This window comes from Seriola lalandi, unplaced genomic scaffold (genome assembly GCF_002814215.2).
Source record: "Seriola lalandi dorsalis isolate HSWRI2012SDOR001 ecotype SW California unplaced genomic scaffold, Sedor1 jcf7180002054585, whole genome shotgun sequence".
Lineage (NCBI taxonomy): Eukaryota > Metazoa > Chordata > Actinopteri > Carangiformes > Carangidae > Seriola > Seriola lalandi.
This window is the reverse complement of record NW_019525138.1, coordinates 3,519,564-3,542,736: the sequence shown is the minus strand read 5'-3', so window position 1 is coordinate 3,542,736 and position 23,173 is coordinate 3,519,564. Positions and strand designations below refer to the sequence as shown.

Sequence of the window (23,173 nt, the reverse complement as noted above, 5' to 3'; positions counted from 1 at the left end):
ATATATGAAGTATTAATCCTCATAAGAAACTTTTCTCACGTCCATGAATCTAACATGACATTTACAGTTTGTTCCTTTATAATAAAGTAGAACATCAGGAGGGAGGAGGGAGGTGAGAAGAGACGATAAAACAGAAAAGACATCAGAAGATATGAAAAGAGGAAGAATAGAAAGAGAGGGAAAACAGAAGACAAAATTAGAAAAAGGAGAAGAAAACAAGAAGAGGAGGGAGGACGTTCACAGGGGGACATAGTATTATGTCTAAATTCTGACATCTAGTGGGGGCTGAGAAACGTCTCAGCAGAGAGAATCTTTGAGTTTCAAGAGTCTCCTGCTCACAATATTCTAAACCTAGTTCCCAATGAAGAAGAATCAGTAGAAGAGCAAGTGTAGGAATGTATATAGGGACAACAGTTGTCCAACAATGGACTCCATCAGACAACAGACTTGCACGAATATCTGAGGTCTCTGTGCCTTAAAAAAAGTGAGAATTGCTTTTGTGAGGCGTTTGGAAATTTTTAATACAAATCTTTAAACATTGCTATTGAACTTTATTTGGGGTTTTGCAGAATTGTCCAGTTCTGAAATTTAGTTTAGAATAAGGAATGATGTGAATATCGACCTCAAAACAGACTTTCCACCTAACTTCATAAAGGAAATAACAATGGCACTCAACACTGGCAAGTAAATTGTGATGGATGCGTAATTCTATGTGACATTGAGCTGTTCGTGCCAAACCATAACCTTTGTAAACTGTGGTAAATGGTGGAAGCAACCAACTCAGTGGAAATTGAAATTTGATGTGTGGTGTGGACGCACGCTCTTTTGCAGACAAAGAACCACACATAATCTTGCTCACAATCATCAAAGAGAGAAAACATTTGAATTACTCAAACTGCTGCTAAAACTGCTGCTATTAAAATGTGGAACTTGTGCAAACAAGATCTAAATCTGGTGTGCATACAATAAGAAATATGATCTCCTTGACATTGGGGGCTCTGTAATGTAACAAATGAATTGCTAAAAAATCCTCTTCCTCTCCTCTCTGAACCATCTTCTCCTAAACAGTGAGTTGATTGGGGTGGTAAGTCATTTGGCTTCCTTTATCTCTGTCTTTGCCAGAGATGATCCTATGGCTCCTATCTGCTGAGTGTCAAAGGCCTAATTGTTTGTAAGGATGGCGCTGCCAGCACAGATGCCAGCCCCTGTGCCAATCTATTCTTCGGAACTGTGTGATGCCTAAACACTCCAGGTGCTACCGCTAAGCTCTGCCAGGTTCTCAACAACCAGCGCCCGCTCAGGGAGCTTTTGGCATCCCTGTGGAAGAAGTCAGATCTGTTCTTTATTGTCAGAGTATTGAACCCCCTCATGGTACAGTAACGCCGGTCTATTGGCTGGCAGGGAGGCTGATGCTGGCACAGGCGCTGCAGTATGCCATGCAGGGATTTCAGCCAGGCTTAGTGCTCCGCAGTAACTTTTGGAGAGGTTTTTGTGGTTTGAAGAAGCGAGGCTTGATGCCAAGATGACCTGACTGCCCTGAAGAAACAGACAGCCATAGCAGGGTGCATGTCAACAAGCACTGGGATCATTTCAGGTCCTGTGGCAAATGGCAGGGACTAGTCATCCAGCTCTGGTGTCGTCTTCCCATCCCTCCTCAAAAACAAGAAGAGAGAGACACCCTTTTTTTTCCCCCCGGTGGTGTTACAGATCTGTCACATGTCTTTTAGAGAATGCCAGCATGCAATGGAGACCGAGGATCAATGAGATAACTACATGAGAAAACAGGGCTATGGCTGACAGTGGTGCTCGTAGCGTGGCTGTAGATCTAGTGCAGTCCAGAGAATGAGACTGTTGTTTCAGCATGTACCAGAGAGTCTCCAGACCTTCTCATTTCTGTGGACTGTATTTTTTGCGTTCAAGTTGAAATGTTTTCCATCATTTTCCATCTGTTACATATGGTTGAATGCACCTTTAAGACACTGTTAAATGGCAGTTAGACCCTGCAGCTTCCTAATTATTCCTCCACGCTGGTGAGAGTCAGAGCCGAAGCCATATTGTTTTCTGCTTTTCCATCCATCCCGTTCTCGTGGACACGATATCTTGGTAACCCCTTGACGGAACTTCTTCAAATTTGGCACAAACAGTCACTAGAACATAAGGACAAACGGATTAGATTTTGTTAATCAAAGGTCAAAGGTCAAAGTCACGTTGATCTCACAATATGCGGTATTGGCCTTGTGAACACGATATCTCGAGAACACAAAAAGTGTTTTGCTGCAGGGCGGTAATTCCACTTTTTCTTATTAAAATGAAATAGACAGATATGATTTCAGCACTTGGACTCAAAATTGAGTTAAGCCATGAAGCACCACCTCTCCCAAACATGACCAAAATGACTTGGTGCAGTAAATGAGCATTTCCATAATGCAGACAATAGCAGAGCTCCGCTTACCTGAGACAAATTAGGAAACACTTCCTTGTTATGTTCTCTCTCTGATAAGGTAAACACAGGTAGGAAATTCATTTTCAGACCATCACCAGACTTCCACTGACAAAGAATACAGTAAGGAATACCGGTGATTCTTGGATTTCTGGAATACTGCCTCTTACACCAGCAGCTGACTCGCTGAATAAATCAGCTCAAAGTTAAAGTAAGTTTGAGGTTTTTCTAGAGGAAAGAGTGACACCTCCTCCTGTCTGCCTGCTGTCTTTACCGCTTACCTCAAAGGAAAATGGTGTCACACTCAGAGAGGGAATTCTGCTATCTTGTCATGCAATGACATCTTTAAAGATCCTGTCCTCCTGTCACGTAGCCACAGCGTCTGTAAAGTAGGTCTGCAGAGCTGACTGGGGGTGAACCAAATCCATGAGTGTTGATGTTGTAGGACAAAATCTTAGGTGATCCACCTTGTAACTTGCCGTTAAAGAACCTGTGTGAAGCATTCTTACAAGAGAGAGGTCAGAGGGCTTCACCCGGGCCTATGGCACTCTGCCGTCACTCTGAGAAAAACTCAAAGTCTGAGGCTTTGAGCAGACAGACAGCTACTCTTTCAGACACAATCAGAGGCACAGAAGAGGAGCTGAGAGCTGAGGCTGTATCAGTCCTGCAGAGCTCTGAGGCCGCAGTGGAAGGAGTCCAGCTGTGATGATCCACAGCTGGGCTCTGGAGTTTTGATGGATGTGGTGAAACACATGGGCAACCTGACCTTCAACATCTGGAACAGGCTGAAAAACCCAGAGAGGTTTGAATACTGGGATTCTGTTCTTGGCTCAGGCTTTAACTCAGGGACTCACAGCTGGGATGCTGAGGTTGGAGACAACAAAGAGTGGGAACTGGGCTTGTTAACACAGTCTGTATGTACGCAGGGATTTGTGGGGTCTACAGTGTTGAGTGTACAATTCAGTGAGGTTTGTACTCCTCAGGAAATAAATACACTGCTCTGTCAGTCAGTGAGAAACTCAAGAGGATCAGAGTTCATCTGGACTGGGACAAAGGAGAGATTTCACTCTCCGGGCCCATACCTGTGCATGACAGTTTAACATTGTACCATCTACTCAGTATTTCCTTAAAATGTTGATTGTTAGTAACGTAATGTAACACATTCTACAATTACAAAATAAATGTTTTTTTTTGATTGATGTTGTGGAGTTGACGTCATTTTTATTTGTTCTAACATTTTACTATCTTCAGGAACTGCGGAATTATTTGTGCCGCATTTACTGGCTATCATTTTAAATGTACCTTTTTTACGAGTTTAATGGGAGCACCTGAATGCGGCATTTGTAATGATAAGATTGATGAAGCTACTAGTGTGAAGGTCAAAAATTACATATCACATATCCGGTTTGAATTTTAACAATAAAATACAAACAAAATACAAAAACCTAGCAAAACAATGTACATACGTGACATCGAGTAATATGTACATACATGAGTCTGTATTAAATCCACGTGTCCACATTCCTTAGCAAATCTCCTCATATATATAAATACTTCCATGACAACTAGGCCTAGCGAAAATGTTCTTTACGTATGTTCAATTTCTGCTTTTATTTTTAAGGATAGATTACCCATTTCCGGTAACGTTCGGCTATCTCCGGTTAACTTGACGCAGCAGGGGAGTCCAATGGAACCCTTCGTCGCAACCCGGAGGAGACAATCGAGTGCGATTTAGCTTGAAAACACGAGCCGATTTCATTAGATTGGGTTATAAATCATATATTTTCTCAATAGTCCGGATTTGAGGCCCTCTCTGTTGTGTTTCAAATCCGCCAATTTGCCGTTAACTGCGTCTGTTCGGCCTTGTTTATACTGTGAGGAGCAGCTTGAATCAGGGAAGCAGGCCCGGTCCTGTGCGAGTTTAACGGCCGTTTCGGGTCTGGAGTGTGTTTTGTGCGGATTGGCCCTTTAGCTCACCAAGTAAGTAGAAATACAGATAATAGCCTGTGTTCGTTTAGCTGTAAAAGCCGGTCTACGTTTGGATTTTTTGGTTGTGGCACGACACGATATGAGTTTATAGTTATTGTTAGCTGCTAGCTTCAAGCTAGCAGTTTGTTGAGGTGACGGCTCCTGTCTCTTCTGTTGAGCTTTTTGCTAATGCTAACGGCTAAAACTCGAGCTAACGATAATAGTAACTTAGAAAAATGTGTTATATATTTACTTAATACACATCTCGCCACGTAATTACACGGATGCACTGTCTGAGTTGTTTCACCTCCACCAGTGTGTTTTGTTGTTTGCATTAATTTGTCTGCTAGCATCCTACCATTGCTGATAGCAGTCACTTAGCACCATTAGCTCGCTGCCAAGCTAATATTAGCCTTGTTTTGTCAAACCAGCTGGCTGAGAAGTACTCAAGCTGTTAGCTAGTAATATTCACACCTAGCTACGCATGTTCTATACAAACAGGATTGGAAAGTAATTAACAATGACACAATGATATAAACTAAACGGATTTGCATGTTTGTAGCGAAAAAAAAACATAAAGAGGCCGTCATTTTGTGGATTAACATTTAAGTCCATGATACTGCAAGTATTTATCATCTGATCATTAAACATCACTGACACTGGCTACTGCTGTTCAGTTTCTAAACTTAGATACAAACAAAATCTATTGTTAAAACTGTAAAATGGGTAAAGTTGAAGAATCACATTCATGAGGAAGAAATATATTCTTATCAGCTCCTAAATGATGTACCTTTCTTTCTGCTCCCTCTTCTTCTTGTCTCAGAGAATATGACCCAGATGCAACAATGACATCCAGATTTGGTAAAACCTACAGTCGCAAGGGAGGAGAGGGCACGTCCAAGTTTGATGAGGTTCTGTCCACTAAAAGAGGGACCCTTAGTACCAAATGGGGTGACACCACCTACAAGGCCAAGGTGGGCTCCAAGCGCACCGGTGCTCCCAAGAACGACTCTGTCCTGGGGGTGTACAAGAGGCCCCGTCCATCTGGAGATGGCTTGGAGGATCCGTTTGGGTTCGACAGTGATGAGGAATCCAAGCCGGTGTCGTCTCGGAGTGGCAGTAAGTCATCGCCTGCCAAGCCAGCATCAGCAGAGCCTCCCCAGGCAGAAAGGCCGGGTGTTTCTCTGGACACAGGGAGCAGGTCCAGCCTCCAGGGAGCATCCCACACTTTTGCATCCGCCCGAGGTGCGTCATGGCTGGCCGGTGACAGGAACCAACCCAGGGTGGTGGAGGACACAGCTCGGTTCTTCAACAGCAGCAGCACTAACATAGGTAATGTATGGAGTTTGAAACCTTTAAGTTTGGTTAGATTTGGAGTACGACTGCATTTGTAATTAAAGAATTGTATTGATCAATCTATTGATTACCTTATTTTAATTAATTGTTTAGTCTAAAAACTCAAAGATATTCACTTTAGATTGATAGAAAAAAGAACAGTGAATGACTAAGTGAAGTAATTATGATAGCCATTGTCATTTCACATTAAAACTCCAGATCTCCTGTTTGTAATAATATTCTACAGTGCGGTCACAAGGCTGTCCATGAATGGGCAGGAATTTGATGTTCTAAATCTTGCTGTTTGTTTTTGAATGTTTTTGATATATTGGCGATTGTAAAAATGTCTCCTTGAAGCTGTTGACTAAACAGAAGCCAACTGTGGTGCTCTCTGACTGAAGGCTTCCATCAGCTATAGAAAGTTTAGCTTCTCTGAATTTTTTAGTGTCAAAATGGAGACACATCTGGCCAGGAGGAGTGCGCCATGAGTTCTGATTTTGATTCAAATGGAATGAAAACAAACATAGATGGGCAGATACGATGGTTCAGTCTAGCAGCATCCTGAGGAGCATGGTAACCACACACATTACTTTTGGCACAATACAAAAATCCTATGAGGGGGTGAAGCGTTCCAGCTTGTGATGGAATCTGATGGCTCACAGACGCCAAACAAATTCTGGGTCTTCAGATGACAAAGTGTAAAAACTCGGTGACCTCTGTAAAACTGAATACTCCTGTGGACTTTGCATTTGTCTTTGTGTGAATGCTTGCGGTTTCCATCAGTGGTTTTTGTCAGGGACTTCAATTTTACATCTCAGTGATTTCATATTTGACAGAACAGCATCGGAGAAATCAGTTTTGTTGTTCATCCTCTCACAGCCGGTCACTGTCAGTGTCGTCACTTTCAGCTTGACTTGTCCTCAGCTTTCTGTGGCCGCTGCTGGCCACCTGCCAGAGACGCGAGGCACTCCAACTGACTCCCAACAACAAGCTGTATCTCAGTGAGCACTTCGGCTCAGAGCAACGTTTCCACTGTGTTTGGACATTAAGCCATGTTGAAGGGAAGTCAGTACGACACCGAAGTTCAGCTGCAACACTGCCATCAACAGCCTTGTTATCTGCTTACTAAGACTGGTGATGTTGACTCAGTACATATGACAGAATCCTTGACCAAATAACACTTGAGTAAATCTGCCTGTAGAGCTGACTGAGTGATATTTGTATTCAAGAAGGTTATGAGATGTGTTTATTTTGCTCGGATACAACAGAAAATAAAATTAAAAATCTGTTCCACTGAACTTTAAGTCCGCAAACTGTAGAGGTTGGATTTTAGATTTTTATTGAGACTTAATTGAGCAATGAGTTTATCTTACAGGCTTCAGATAAAAGTCATTTTACATTGAATCCTTGTCACTTGTGGATATTCAATGTACAACTCCTGTGCCAGACAATATTAGGATGAGTTGTTTTCTGGTAAATCTGAATTTGTGTTCTCTAAAATTGTAAATGATGTTCTGAGTTAATTCGATCACACTGATCAAACTGATACCATGTTCTGCATTAATGAATGCCCTGAGCAAATCCAGAGGATTGGGACGGAGGCCAATCCAGTCATTTTCGATTGATTGGCTAAAGCCTGATTCCTTTCTGATGCAGTACATTGCTTGTTTGCTCTTCATGCGCCAGCTGCAAAGAAAACCACCTCACTGCCATCCTTTCAAACACTGTTGTCATTTCCTAATGCACAATGTTGTGAGTGAAAGGAACATGGAGTAACACAAAATAAACAGAAGCCAGCAGTTGTAGTTAATGATATGTCAGCCTGCATCAGGGCTGCTGCTGTTTGAAAGGAGCCATTTTTATTCCTATATTTTTTTTTTCCTTCTCATGTTCAGTATAAGAAAATACTTAATCATTAAATTGTTTCCGACTGTTTATACACCAGTCTGTTGTCATTTATGTTTTTAAAGCAGAAAAATCAAAATTATTTTACTACTCATAAATGTGATAGGTGCAACTTACAGCTTTATTTTGAAAAACTGAGTTTTCTTGAACCATGCTTACAAACAATTCTGTTGAAGTTCAAACTATGGTGACACACCTAACTTTCAATTCACTTTATCAGATTCACATATTATACTCAGTCATGTAGGAACTGTACAGTGTGATCACTAAGGCTGGCAAAATAGTTGCAGGTTGCTGAAGTGTCACCCCTCAGACTCTGGTATTTTTATTTGCCCTTTAATAGGAAAATTGAAACCAAGGTTTATTATTGATTTTTTTTTTTAAATAGTTCACATTGGATTGGATTAACAAATCACCATGTTGTGATCATTTTCTCACTTGTATGAATCTTCTCTTGTTATCATGAGCAGTGTGGCAGATTTTCATGTCACCTCTGAGTGTTATCCAGGCTGGTCCATCTGCAATGAATAAATCACTAATCATCATTAATTGGCACAATTGTTGTGTCATCATGACCCAAGATTTTGGTTCCTCAAATAATCTTATGAAATTCTGTAAACAGGATGTGATGTTTACATGTGCAATGAAAATTCAATTAACAAGATGCTCAGAAGGTCTGCCTTTAACCTCTTGCTGAGAGGTTTGTAGTTGTTGGGGGGGTTGACACTGGAGTCAATGGGGCAGAGTTGAGCCCAAATTGTACTTCCAGCTTTGGGCTGGGGTAAATTCTGTGTGTGTGTCTGTGGCTGTTTTGGAGTGTATTCAGGATAACACTTTTCAAAGGAAGGTTACAACATGGAGGGTCAAGGCACTCTATGGTCTTGTATGAGTATTGCACCGTATCCATTCACCTACAGTTACATGGTCAGAGCATTCGGCATAAAGGCCAGTCCCCCTTTCTTTTGCTGTGGCTGATGCTCTGGAGCAGCTGATGTTTTATTGTTTGCAAGTTTTTCTTTTTCTCAAATAAGGTCAGAAGAGAGAGAAGAAGCGAAATGGCCCACTTTTTTAGTTTTGCTCGCACTTGCGCTCCAACAACACAGCCTTAAAAAAAAAAAAACCCAAAACAAACCACAGCTCCTTTACAGAACAGATAGAGATATTCTTTGATGTTACACTGTGAAGCAATTTCCTTTCTTTGCTCAGAGTTAAGAGTTCAGTATTGTTACCTGTTAGTAATCTGTGAAGGCAGAAACGACCAGGGGGTGCTAATAACCAGAATCTCCATGTTGACTTGGCAAGTACGTCCAGACGCTTTTGATTTTCTTCAAGAAATACGTCAACCTGCAAATGAGTTGGCAGTTAGAAGTTCCAGGTGTGTGTGTGTGTGTGTGTGACCTGTTTTCAGTTGTAAAGTTGCATTTTGAAATGGTGCAGTCATTATGTTCACCACCTTTCTGCTGAGCAGATGATGATGTTAACCAGAAGCCAAATTGTGGGCACAGTGTTGTTTCACTGATGTAGTAGATAGCATTTTTGCCGGTTGCGACGCATCACTATCTTAATGATTTTAAACGTCAGGTCCAGAGAATACAGAGTGTTGACATTAGTGGTGAAATAATATATCAGTTAATTGATTGGTAGATTGATCAAATATTCTGTGGTTCCTGCTTCTGAAATATGAGGATTTGCTGGTTTCTGCCATTTTTATGTCATTATTAATTGAATGTCTTTGAGTTTTGGGCTGTTGGCTTGTGATGGTTTCTCCCCTTTACTCTGACATTTTATAGACCAAACAGTTTATCAGTTAATCAAAAGAATTATCAACAGATGCCTCGATTTATAAATAAAATTAGCTGCAGTCCTAGTTGACATTAAAATACCTGTAATACTATAGCTGGAGCTAAATAAACAATTAATATTTAAATTAACTTCATAAAAATCAACGCCATTAGTTTAAGGTAGTTGTTAGTATTGATTCTGAATCAGTTTTCTCTTCCTTTTCCGCAGGAAAGTCCCAGCAGAGTTCCTTGTCATTACTGGAGAACCAGCACAGCTACTCATGGTACCAAAATGCTTCTGAGAGCGACAAGAAGCCCCTGGCGCAGACAACCACCCTGAAGACAGGGTCCAAGGCAGAGTCCACCTACGACTCCTGGGATGCTATCATGGGTCTCCGTCCGCCCTCACCCAGCCAGGAACCTCGTAACCCCGCCCCCACACTCTCCTGGGCTACAGCAGGTGTCACCACTGGCAACTTTGACCTGGGGCAGACCCGGCATCAGAAGCCGCCCTCTCCCCCACGGCTCCAGAGCCCCAGCGAGAGTGAGGACCTCGGTGGCGACTCGGACTTCCTTGTCGAGACATCAGACTACTCCCAGACATCCTCTTCCTCATCACTTGTTAGAAACTCTAACTGTCGGACGTACAGGAGGCCTAACAAACAGGGCTCTGGCAAAGCGCAGGACTCCAGTGGCTTTGCCAGCACAGTTTTTGGTGCAGATCTTCCCAAACCCTCATCTGACAGCAGTAATAAGACAACAGGTAGTGGAGGGGGACGGGGCAGGACGAGGGACTACACAGTGCTGCACCCCTCGTCTGTGTCAATGTGTAATGTCACAATCCAGGACCGAGTGGTGGAGGAGTTTAGCAGTGATGCAGCACCCTCTAGTGGTAGCAGTAGTGCCGGGTCTGGCAGCACAACAGAGCTGGGAGAGGCGGGATGGCAGCGGAAGAAGACGGAGCAGCAAAACACGAGGTAGGACAACATGAACAAGTAGAACTGCTACTTTTCTCAAATGCTTTGGGGAGTTTTTGTTAAATGTTGTCGAATAACTGAAAAAAACATCTCTGCACACTTGAATGTGATAGCAGCGTAACTCTAACAGAGGTAGAAGACTTCTTACTCCTGCACAGTCTTGCTAAATGCTAAACGATGTACCTGATCAAAGTTGAAGGTCAAAGTATGTTTATGTTGCAGTCTCATGCTAAAATCCTAAATTTTTTTCCGTCATCAGTCTACACTCAATACCACATAGTGACAAAGAAAAAAAGAGAAGTTTAACATTTTATTACATTTAGTAAAAAGGAAAAACTGAAATATTGCATAAATATTCAAACCTTTTACTCAGTCCTTAGTTTTACACACCTGGACTTGGAGATTTTCTGCATTTTCTTCATTAAGAATATGTCTGTACGTTGCTACATTTATCTTTCCCCTCAACCCTGACCAGGGTCCTTTGTCCCTGTCACTGAAAAACACCCACACAGTCTGATGCTGCCACCACCATGTTTCACTGTTGTGACGGTGTTGAGCAGGTGATGAACGGTGAGAGTCCTTGAGGTGCTTTATTGCAAACCTTCACTGAGGAGAGTTTCTGTCTGGCCACTCTGCCATAAAGACCAGATTGGTGGAGTGCTGTTCAGCCAGACTGACCATCGGGTTCTTGGTGACCTCTCTTACCATCACCAAAGTTCTCTTTTTTGGCTTTGTCATTATGGGGTGTATAGAGTGTAGATTGATGAGGGGAAAAATTAATTTAAAGACTGCAACATAGACAAATGTGCTGCTAAATGGACCTGGCAGTGAGATTATTTTCACAACTGATGAATAACTTGTCTGTTATTTGTAATTAATTTGTTTAATATTTTTTTTGTTGTTGAGTAGGTTCATAAACCAACAGAACATCACACTACACCTCTACTGGAGTTTCCAAAGATAAAAAATGTCAGGCTGAATGTTTTGGAACTGCATCATCACAATTATGCACAAAACATCTGGAATATTTCCATTTGGAATGGTGCAGCCATAAAAAGCTGTCTTGGGTTTGATTATTTCACTCAGTGGAAAACATAATATGGCTGGAAAATACATTATATGCTAGTGTCACATGGTTTGGAATCACATGATTGTAACTCCCTTAAAGCCACTTAAGGGATAATAAAAGAGGGTACCTGGCAATTTTAAGAATTCAAAAGATTTACCATTGCTTCCTGTCTGATTTCAAAACTTCTGTCCAACTAGATTAACAGAGAAACTGGATGGAGAGGGAAAAGTCAGTGAAGCAAGTGGCATGAAAAGGTTGCCTATAAAGTCATTTTTTGGCACACAGATACACTGTTTTCATTTCACCCATTTTATGTATTTACTGTTTACTTTTACTTTTCTGCCAATGAAAAATCATTCCTTACGGCCACAGGATTTTTTTCTGAAACAAAATTCTAAATTAAATAAGTTTGCTTTCATTAACTTGTTTCCTAAACAGCATAGAGTTAATAAAAATTTGGTAGGTTGCTCTTTCATGTCCGCTAATTTTCGACAAAGTTTGAGCCTGAAGTTGGAAACCAAGAAATGGAAAGCCTCCAGGATGTTACTTGACTGCCTCGTTTTTGAGCTGATTCTTATTCATTTTTGAAAATCATAAAAAGTTCTGACTTTGCCTTTTTCCTGACTACAGCATGTAAACAATGTTTTGATTGTATACGTGTCCTCTCCGCAGGTTCAGGCAGACCCAGACCAAGTCAAAGAAGGACAGTAAGCTGGAGCTGTTTGGTTTTGAAGACACAGATACCCATCAGGAGGAGAACAGCTCTGACAACACAGACAGCCGATCCAGTTACAAAATTAAATACTTTGGCTTTGACGACATGAGCGACAGTGATGGTTCTGACGACGACAGCTCTAAAGAGAGGAGGAGGGCCAAGAAAGCTGCCGTCACCAAGGCAACCCCAGTGGTTACCATAGAAGAAACACCAGCCTATGACCCGCCGGATCCCTTCGAGAGGCTGGAGAGTCGTGAAAGACCGGCAGCTAGGGAGAACAAGAAGAACTCTGAGAGGCAGGAGAGCAGGATACGAGAAGGTTAGAACACACTCGCACTCTCTTCCTGTAGTAGCTTAAAGAAACAGGGAGCAGGCTTCAGGGAGTCTTTGGTTACTTATGAATAAGATCACATTTTTTCATTCAGATCCGCTTCAGCATGCATTTCACTCTGTCTTAATGACAGCAGTATAAATTTATCTGTAATGAAATCGTATTTAATAATCTCTTTGAAAGAAAATGCTTTTCAAACCTCTCAGCATCACAGTTGCTCATTTACTTTGCTCAGTCTGGAGGCAGAAGAAGCTCAGAGTTTGTGTTTAGCTGCTCATGGCGTTGTCAATTTAATGATAAGGACTGACATTAACTGAAATTATTTTAGTTCCTGAGGAGTTCATGTTACCATGTAATTAGTTTTCTGGTCAGTGGTGGAGGATTCTGTCAATTCAAAGTGAAGAGCACAACACACACTGAACCTCAGCCAAGAGTAACACAACTAGTAGACAACCAGTAGAGTAACAAGTAGACAAATTAGAGTAGGGTTTAGATAACCAGTTCTACTTTGGACCTGGTTTCCATTATGCAGAATACCTGTATTTGCTCCCTTCTGACACTTACTATTCTCATATCAAACCTTTATATCCTCCCTCTTTTTTTATAAGCAAAGAGCCAGTACAGACTGTCTCTTTCATTAGTTCAAATGACATTGATTATATCAGCTGTAGCTAATTAATGTAATTCGTCAAGGGTTATAAATGCACTTCAGCTGTTGTCTGGATAGTATGCTACAATCTGACGTCTGTTCTCTCTCAATGATGTTTGTGAGTGAAAAGAGCCGTTACTCTGTTACATCACTGTTCAACCCCGGGAGAAGTGTATATTTTGGCTGGACCACACCAGCGGAATGTCGGGGACTGACTGAGTGATGAGGTTACACCATTGGTCGGCTGGACAAGTGGTTGTTGCTCTTTTGAAATGACATGGCACAAACAAACACTGTTGCCAATTTAGCACAATTGTCACTAGATGAGCCAATGTTTCTAATCTAAGTCTAGCAACTTTTTGGGATAAACCTTAGCTGCTTTCTGTTGAAGACAGTCGCCAGTATTGCCCCACGAGTTCGGGCTTTCCCTCTGCAGGCACACCTCTCACTTCTGACAGCACAGTAGCTGAGTCCTGGTTACAAAATCAGGATTTTAGCATCAGCAGCAGCTTGGAAGTGACTGCTGGTTAACATGTAGTCTTAATGGGCCGCGTTTCAGTCACTACTTCATACTCGTTCCGTTGTCTGCCAACAGAAACAGAAAAACGTGGAAATAAGAACAGCTTATAGGGAATTCAGCTGTATATACTATAATACTGTATATGTGAGCACAGGGAGGAGGAGAGAAACAAACGGATAAAGAGCTGAAACCAGCTGATACTAGGCAGGATGCAAATACAGTGTGGCCCAGCCATGTATTAGGTTTTGACTTAGTCTTGTAGTTTAACAAGATCAGGTGAGGGAGTTGAAAGAAATGATCTGTGTCATGTCAAACTTCAAGAGACTCACTTTAATTTTTTTTTATGCAGCTCATTTCATTTTTGGGTGACAAACTTTCATCATTGATTAGACTGCCACTCAAAAATGTAATGTCTCTTTTCAGCCAGCAGAAGGTGATTACAGATCTAAATTGAATAATTGAGTTTAATAATTGTAGTTATTTGCAGATGTTGAAAGACGAGCCATTTACTCCAATGCTCAACCCACGTCTGACAGGGTCCAGAGTTTTGTAGAACAGGGCTACTAGTATGTCTGCATTTCTATCTTCAGATAAGACTAGATGTTATTTTCTTTGTGTAATGTTTATATGTACATGTAAACACGAAGGCCCCACACCAGCACTAAGATGCAGTACTTTGCTTCTACCCCCATACCAGCACACACCATGAACCCATCCTCCCACACACTCTGAGGACATGATGCCCTAACAACACTAACAAACCCTGTGTCGTCCTCCTCTCGTCTGAGCTCATCCTCAGCAGCCAATCACTGTGAAGTGTCAGAGTGTGGTGTTTATCTGGTCTGACTGAGGCCACAGGAGAAGCACTGAAAACCCTGACCACACAGCAGAACTTAATAAAGACTCAGTCACTGTCATTTCAGGTCACTTCTGTCTCATTCAGGATGTAATGAACAGAGCATGTTTTGGTTTTAAAGTCTCACTGATGGTGTCTGTGTGTTTTGTCTACAGATGTCCTGGACTTCTCAGAGGAAGACTTCAGGGTGGTGGCCAGGGCCCCAAGGAGGCCACCTCTGGGAAAAGCAGCTGAGAAGAACCCAGACACCTTACGGAGGATCTTCAGTGCACACAAGAAGGTCAGACACAACGTCACGCTTAGCCACATCACTGCGAAGCCAAACACACTTCGTGAATGACACACTGCTGTTTATTTTGAATCAGTCCCTCATACACCGCCTTGCTGCGCTAAATACTTATGAGATCACCGAATCGGGATTAGTCCGCTGCTGAAAATAGTCCCCAGCAAATGCACAATCTCGTGTTTAAGAAACATTTGCTGAAAACTACAGTGGCCAGCTGTAAAAAAAAAAAAAAAAAAAAAAGGTTTATATCTTAGAGGCGACCACTGGGTTTGGAGGCAGATGAACACATGGTTGGTTTTGGTCTTTTTAATGGATTTGTTGACAGTAAGAAAAATATACAAAAATATCAGGATACTGTTAGATTTTTCAATGTTTTTAGACATTTTTGCTTGCATTAAGAACCCAAAATGTTATTGCGTAATAGTTGCCAGGTTTTAACACACTTCAATCTCAAAAAACAAGTTTGCAGTGTGCAAAATAATTGATAGTGAAAAGGTGGATATAGACACATTTCAAGTATTCCTAGAGAGAAGTAAACAAGACAGTCATTCAGTTGTCCGATTATAATTTTCAAGTTTAAATTTACAGTTGTATGAATAACACTCAGCATTTCCTACAGTTTTGGTGGTCAACTTTGTGGGGGTGTGGGGGTTCTTAGATGGTACTGTCCTTTCGACAGAAGATCTCTCATTTGTGTGTTCAAGCATTTTGTCTCCCCTGGTAAAATCACCTGTTTAGTGTTTAGATGAATTACTCTAAACACAAAGGCCAAATTGGATAGAAAACATACAATTTAAACTTGACTTCTGACTGAAGCATAATGAGTATCAGAATTCACTTTGACTTATAAAAAGATAAAAATAAATGCGCATGTGGGTCATTCTATGCATGTGAAGCACTCAACTGAAATATTGTAATCCCTAACTGCATGTACCTGTGGGGATGGGACTGTCCACCTACACTCAGTATGACTCAGTAGGCTTGTGCGTGTGCGTGTGTGTGTGTGTGTGTGTGCGTGCGTGCGTGCGTGCGTGCGTGCGTGCGTGCGTGCGTGCGTGCGTGTGTGTGGGCAGAGCAGGAGAGTTCAGCTCTGGTTTATTCGTGGATGGATGAGGGGATGGATTCAGTCTTCTTATAGCAGACACAGATCACTGTAATCAATTCAGACCAGTGGAAATGGAAGTCTTAAGTAACTCATGTTTACTGTATATGAATTGTCAGCATTACATGAATCTTTCTGCAGTTAAAGCCGTGAAAAACACTTTGATTGAACTGATGATTTGATTTTACTCAAAGTTTTCCTGTACAAGTGTTGTTAATTAGACCCAGTCAAATTTCTGTAGTTTGCCAGTTTTGTCAGAACAAGCTCTGCGAGGCCTCTCTTCCTCTCAGCTGCTTGTTGAATGTGTTCTCTTTAGTTTGCAGTATTTTAACTTTGTTGGAAAAAGTGATGCTGGTGCAGTTGTAATCAGCAAGACAAATTTCAGAATTCAAATTAGTTTTATTTCAGAGGGGGTCAGGATTGCCTGGAACATCGTCATTAACACACACCACTGCCTCTGGTGTTTGCATTGCAGTCTGTAATAATAGGTTTTTGCATCGGAAAGAAAATAATCATTTTGCAAATAAATGCTCTTTGGTTGAGAGGGTTTTCATAGAATCACATTGAGCTTCAGGCTCATTCACATCTAGAATGGTAATTATAATCATCAGTCTAAAGAATTAACCAAATTCTACTAAAACTACATTTCTAACCCACCTAATATAAGCTGTGTTGGTATATTTTGTAAATTAATTCCATCAGAGAGGAGGTAATCTATAACCTCCCCTTTTAATGCACCAAAAGTGCTACAACAAATCACAACTAACCCGAAGCAACAACCATAACAAGTGTATGTGTCCTTTTTGTATGGGTTAATTTCAAACAGGAAGTTGAGTCGTTGTTGCAGAAATATTCACGAAACTTCAGCTGGTTTTACTGGTTCAGACGAGTAAGACCTGGTACAGAAAAACAATGCAATGCAGCAAAATAAAAAAAAAAAGAACATGCAGAAAGTATTTTGAAAAAGCAACATCAGCTTAAATAACATCTCGTCTTAAATAGCGCCCCTGTAAGCGAACTGTGTTTCACGCTCTCCTGTCATCTGAAACTTTTGCAGAGGCAGAGATAACTTTGTTGTGAAGTTATCTCTCGGCACCTTCAGGGAACTTTTGAAGTGCCAAAGTATAAAGTTAATTTCCTCTGTGTGTGCCCATTGCAGACCAGCAGTAAGAGTATTAGCAGACACATTGCCCATAGGAGCATAATAATGTACTTAATGTACTCTCTTGTTCTCCAGTTTCATGCCCTGACTCTGACAATAACTTCTCTCCCTCTCTGTCGAGTAATGTATTCTCCCTGTCTCCATCGCTTCCTCTTGACCAGCTTGTCTTTACTTTTTACCTCTTGAATTATGCTCTCTACTGCGTCCTCCTCCCTCCTTGTTCTATTATACTTTCTGGCTCTCTCTAACACTGTACATTCTGGCTCGCTCTCTCCCCATCTTCAGTGAACATTATTGGGAGCGAGACCCGAGTTGAGTTCATTATAAAAACAATAGCCTTTGGAAGTGACCAGCCCTCGGAGCAGTCGTCAAAACTCTGCCTCAATTACAGTAAACTGCGAGTCTGTGGCATTGGCGAAGTAGGAGTGCTGTTAGGTTATTCCCCTGAGGATGCTGGGACATATTAGATGTTACCATAATGACAGCTCGTAGATGGACTCATCCATATTTAAGAGATGGTGTAGGGTTTATTTGGATTTTTTTTTTTTTTTTTTGATGGGACAAACAGTTATTGCATCCCTAACATTGACTCCAGAGTTCCACTGTGGTTCTCTACACTGTTGTACTATTAATATTTTTCTGTAGTCCCACAAGGAAAGGGAAGAAAAAGACTTTCTATTCATTATTCATCTGTTCATAATGTTTGCAGATGTGAATCAGGCACTGTATATATTATACTGTAAGTGAGAGATTAAAGCAGTGAAGCAGCATAGGACAAAATATCTTAATTTTTGGTCTGTAGTATGGATCAACCTGTGAAAAACTCAATCCTACACTCCCCACAATGCAACTGTATTGTGTCTTCTGGTCATAGTTTTCCTGTCTGATGCAGATACACTAGTTTTTTTTTCCACACTCCAGTTTATAACATGGGCTTCCCTTGGTTCAAAACACAATTTGTTGTTCTTTTTCCAACCGGCAGTGCATCTAAAAGCAGCTGATTAATAATTTTATTGATAAGTAAAATCCATAATGGAATGGGAAATGATTAAAGTAAATTCACTGCCCATTCCCAAGCTTGTGCTGTTGTGACTAACGAGGAGGCAGTTTTCTGTTAATGCACAGTGTGTCTTTCTGGGGTTTTTTTTGTTTTTTGTTTTTTGTTTTGTGGGTCACAGCAGGAACACGGGCCACACTCGCCCACCTTCTCCCCTCACTCTCATCTCTCCCATGCTGCTTAGTGACAAGTGGGCAGGGCGGGTGGGGTAGGTGTCCGTCTGTGTCATTCAGATTACTGCAGGTGGTTTTAAATCGGTGTGTTCCAGAACAGCAAAGCTCATCTCCAAACTCCCCTTTTGTCTCAGCTTATTAACCCTGCGGTGTGCAACCCACCCCCCCAAAAAAAAATCCCACCCCACCTCCCTCAACAGCCAGCTCTCTCTTTCTTCCCTCATTTCTCTCTCTCTGTCCTTTCCTTCTCTCCTTCTCTCTTTTGTTTTTCATTATGAATGCCCCGGCAACCACAAACCACAGGTTTGGCAAAAATATATGAAGAAGACAGGAGTTGAGCCAAGGATGAAAGGATGAGGGAGGATGGTAGTGTGGGAGGGTGTGTGTGTGTGCTTGTTGTAAGTGTGTGTGTATCCTGCTGTTTGATCAGTGCTGGCTGACTCTCACCAGTTTAATGTGCATCCAGCCAGTTTTCCTGTTTTCCCTTCTTTGTATACTTCTTTGTTTTCTTTCACCTCCTTTCTCTCTCCTCTTTTTCCTCACCACTTATTTTAATCTACATCCCAGTTTCTGCTGCTGGTCATCTGTGCAATTCTCATTCCTGTCATGTTTATGTGAAATTACTGAAGTGTGAGATTTTTGTCCTTTATTTGTTAACTTTGATATTGATGGCAAATGAAAAGAGGCTGGTGTGGAATAAAAGTGTGAAAATGGAAACAAGTCCGATCATATTTTATTTATACAGTACAATCTTCTCTGCCAAAATCCCTACTATTTCACCACCATGTAGATCCCTCTTATTGTTTCAAAGATGGGGCAGTTTTGACGGTAGTAGTAGACAGTTTTGTGTCTGTTCATGTTACAGTCTCCCACCAAAGCAGTGTACAACGCCAGACATTGGACGCTGGAGAGTGAAGAGGAGCCCCCTCCACCTTTCTTCTCACGATCACAGATGGCTCCTGTAAATATACACACACACACACACACACACACACACACACACACACACACACACTTTCATATTAATCAAAATTGATGCAAATTATCAAAGTTATGAATCTGGCCAGACATTTTATCTTTATCCGTACCAAAACAGTATTAAGGTTCCATATATAACCCTGTATATATCAAGAAATGCATTTTAAAAAAAAATGTGTTTCATATCAACTGTCTTTCCATCTTTCCAGGCCACAGTCTCAGCTGGTGGACCCAGTAAGGAGCCCTCTGACGCTAAGAAGGATGATGGTGTTTTCAAGGCTCCGCCTCCTCCTCCCAAGGTCACCAAGTGTGTCACTTTTCCCACAGATCCCTACCAGGAGAATGTCACCACACTTAAATGCCGCAAAGAGCACAAAGAGGTACACAAAAAATGTTCATCTACTTCATACTAAAGATGTAAAAATATTTTAAAAAGGTATTAATGGCGATGTTCCACTCATTCATCCTGGCCCCTGTGTTCTCCAGCTGTATACCGTGGTCCAACATGTAAAACACTTCAACGATGTGGTTGAGTTTGGAGAGAACCAGGAGTTCACTGATGACTTTGAGTATCTGGCTACTGGTCTGAAGAGCGGACAACCTCTCAACACACGATGCCTTAGGTATGAACCCGCTGTCACGCCATCACAGCACCCTCAGTGCTCTGCTGCTGTCCGAGCTTACTTTACCTCTCTGATATACTTGAATAAAACAGAAATGTCAAAACATTCCTTTCACTCTTAACTCACACCGTGTGTTTCTGTGTGTCTGTATTGTTTCTCCAGTGTGATCAGCCTGGCTACACGCTGTGCCATGCCCAGCTTTAGGATGCACCTAAGAGCCCGAGGGAAGGTGGCTCAGGTCTTCAAAACACTCAATGACGCCCCACAGCACCCGGTAAGGATCAGATACATCAAGCACACCAGCAGTTCACTCTGCTCCTGATGGAAACTGCGAAAATTACAACAAGAACATTTGTAATGTCAACATTATATTATATATATTTTATCTCAATTAATGATGACTGTTTTTAAAATGGAAAGAGTTTGGACCCTGTTAGGAGATGACGGGAGTTGGAGGGTATTTTTATGCTATATGTGGTCACCTGACACTTGGTGTCTGGGGTCATGACGTTTGAGAAAATCATTTAAAGGTTAACACAATTTGCAGGCAGATTAATGGGCCTATAGCTGAGGCAAGTTTGGTGTCTTCATTTCATCATTTAAAAATCTTTCCCATGGTATGTAGTATAATACTAGGAAAATATAACTAGAAACATAATAGAAAAAATATTTTGGATCAGCAGGAAAGTAGATATACTGACATTAAGTGACAGTATTGTTAAAATTCAAACTCTTTCTGTAATAGAAGCTTGTGTGGGTATATACAGTATGTTAGTTTGAGGAAGTGCATTTTGCTTTGAGACAAATCAATTTTCAAAGTGAAATTTTATGGTAAATTCTTTCTCTCTCATCTCGGCAGAACCTGGCTCTGTGTACGGCGTCTCTGATGTACATTCTGAGTAGAGACCGCTTAAACATGGATCTGGACCGGTCCTGTCTGGACCTGATGATCCGGCTGCTGGAAATGGACCAGGACCAGGGGGGTGGGGCTGTGACAGACTCCACCACTCAGTTCAGCGCCAGGGAAATCGCCAAGATGAAGGAGAAGATCAGGAAGCTCTGTGACACCGTGCACAACAAGCACCTGGACCTACAGAACATAACGGTACAGAAAACTCATAGTTGTCCTACTTTAATCAAAAACTAATTCTGCTGGTTTTTGTGTGAATATTCATCACACTGGATCATTTTTGAAACTGGTTTGTTGTTGGACCTTTCCACTGAAACCTCTGACTGATGATATTCTTTTAGCAGCTCTTCAGTTGGCGTGACTCACAGACGCCCACATGTGTCAAGATATTTCTAGGAGCTCCACTGGAGCTGAAGATGTTTTCTGATCTAGAATATCTAAAGTAAATACCAGGGATTGGTTTCAGTCTTTCACAATCAGAGAGAGAAGACACCATTTTATACCAAGGGGAAAAATATAAACCAATTTCCACACACACAGGAAATGGACCAGAAAAATCACCATACATCACAAAATAACTTGAATGTGTGAAACATTACAGCATGAGATATTACCTGTTTCAAAGTGTGAAGTGATTCGTCAGACAGTAGAGGTGTGTGCTGACTCTTGACTGATTGTACGCCTCTTTTTGTCCCTCCTCTCTCCCTGTAGACGGGTCATTTAGCTATGGAGACGTTACTGTCCCTGACCTCAAAGCGAGCAGGAGACTGGTTCAAAGAGGAACTCCGGCTACTGGGAGGACTGGACCATATAGTAGATAAAGGTTCAACATATTATAAAGAAGTTGTATTGACTCAAAATAACTGATCATGATGCATCAGGATTGTGACTGTGTTTTATTTCTGTCTCCTCAGTGAAAGAGTGTGTTGATAACTTAAACCAGGAGGATGAGAAGGAGAAGCTGGGGTCGTCTCTGTGGGGAGCTGAGAGGTGTTTACGGGTGCTGGAGAGTGTAAGTACGGCATAGACTACAAGGCTTAGGGAAATCTGTAAAGCAGACCTGACCCTGGCCACGGCCAAGTCCAGACTTTGGAGTTTAAGTTAGTTCTGAGTCAGGTCCAGTTTTATGTTTTGAAGTCTGTATAAATAAGAGAAAGATTTGACTGGAACAACAGGATCCAAACAGGCAATCAAGACAAAAACATATTGATTTGACAACAAAAACATTGGATACACAATAACATATGTTCTGTAACCTGTCCAGGCCATCAAAGTTTAGTGGAACACTAATGGTTCAGACATCTGCAGATGGGATTTAAGTTGGAACTGTGAAATGAGCCTTGTGGAAAACCTTGTTAAATTTTTAGAATTATGACCGTCTTCCTCTGGGACTGTTTGTGTAGAGATCTGTCTCTTCTATTTTCAAATGGAGAGGTCCATCTGAGATTTAGGTCCAGGTTGATAAGTTACAGGGTTGTTTTAGGTCAGGTACAATGTTTTGGACCCCCTGTCCCCATCCACAACCAACATAAACCTGCAGATTAGGACTCAAACCGTCTGCAGCAACCATCATGATAATAAAACTCTTCATAAGACAGTAGCAGGAGATTCCTTTCATTCCTTGCTTATGTTGCTGCCAAAAATGACTAGTGACACTACTACCCAGTGGAAAATGGTGGAAAACAGTTGATATTTAACTGTGTGTGTGTGTGTGTGTGTGTGTGTGTGTGTGTGTGTGTGTGTGTGTGTGTGTGTGTGTGTGTGTATACATACAGGTCACAGTCCACAACCCAGAGAACCAGAGCTACTTGATTGCCTATAAAGACTCGTCACTCATCGTCTCCTCTGCAAAGTGAGTAAACCTCTTACTTGTGGAACATGGAATGACTCTGGCTCCCGCCTGACAGGATGCAGTGTCACTGATTTTTTTTCAATTGACTGTAGATCTGATCAACACTGCAGTGCTGAGATACTCCAGACCTTAAATTTGAATGTATTATAGCCAAGTCTGCATAACTTTCTTCTTCCTCCTCAGCATCTTTTTACCTTCTTTTTCTTCTTCTTTTGGCTTCTCTTGTGAAACCTTTTCATTGGAGGATATCTGTTGATGATTGTCAAAGTGAAAACTGAGGAAACTTTGAATTGTTTTTTTTTTTGTTTTTTGAAAATTGACAAATATCTTGACACTGAACATTAAGTGTCTTAAATCCAGACCATCCATGTTGAATTGAATTCTTCACAAACTCAGATTGACTCAGCTGAACAACTGTACTATACAGACCCCCTCTGTGTGTGTGTCTGTGTGTGTGTCTGTGTGTGTGCGCGAGTGTCAGTCT

The 23,173-nt window shown here is 41.5% G+C and overlaps 1 protein-coding gene across 1 annotated transcript in view; it reads left to right on the top strand.

The window, feature by feature from the left end:
* The first annotated feature begins 4,111 nt into the window (after positions 1 to 4,111).
* The window catches only part of waplb (WAPL cohesin release factor b), a 29,281-nt gene continuing 10,219 nt past the window's right edge, over positions 4,112 to 23,173 (top strand). Inside the window, exons 1-13 of the mRNA XM_023418920.2 lie at positions 4,112 to 4,420; positions 5,232 to 5,740; positions 9,659 to 10,406; positions 12,148 to 12,509; positions 14,702 to 14,826; positions 19,192 to 19,287; positions 19,514 to 19,684; positions 19,791 to 19,927; positions 20,090 to 20,201; positions 20,787 to 21,032; positions 21,549 to 21,660; positions 21,752 to 21,849; positions 22,613 to 22,689. Of these exons, the coding sequence (XP_023274688.1) occupies positions 5,254 to 5,740; positions 9,659 to 10,406; positions 12,148 to 12,509; positions 14,702 to 14,826; positions 19,192 to 19,287; positions 19,514 to 19,684; positions 19,791 to 19,927; positions 20,090 to 20,201; positions 20,787 to 21,032; positions 21,549 to 21,660; positions 21,752 to 21,849; positions 22,613 to 22,689 (2,771 nt within the window). The 5' untranslated portion in view covers positions 4,112 to 4,420; positions 5,232 to 5,253. The remainder of the gene's footprint in view (positions 4,421 to 5,231; positions 5,741 to 9,658; positions 10,407 to 12,147; positions 12,510 to 14,701; positions 14,827 to 19,191; positions 19,288 to 19,513; positions 19,685 to 19,790; positions 19,928 to 20,089; positions 20,202 to 20,786; positions 21,033 to 21,548; positions 21,661 to 21,751; positions 21,850 to 22,612; positions 22,690 to 23,173) is intronic.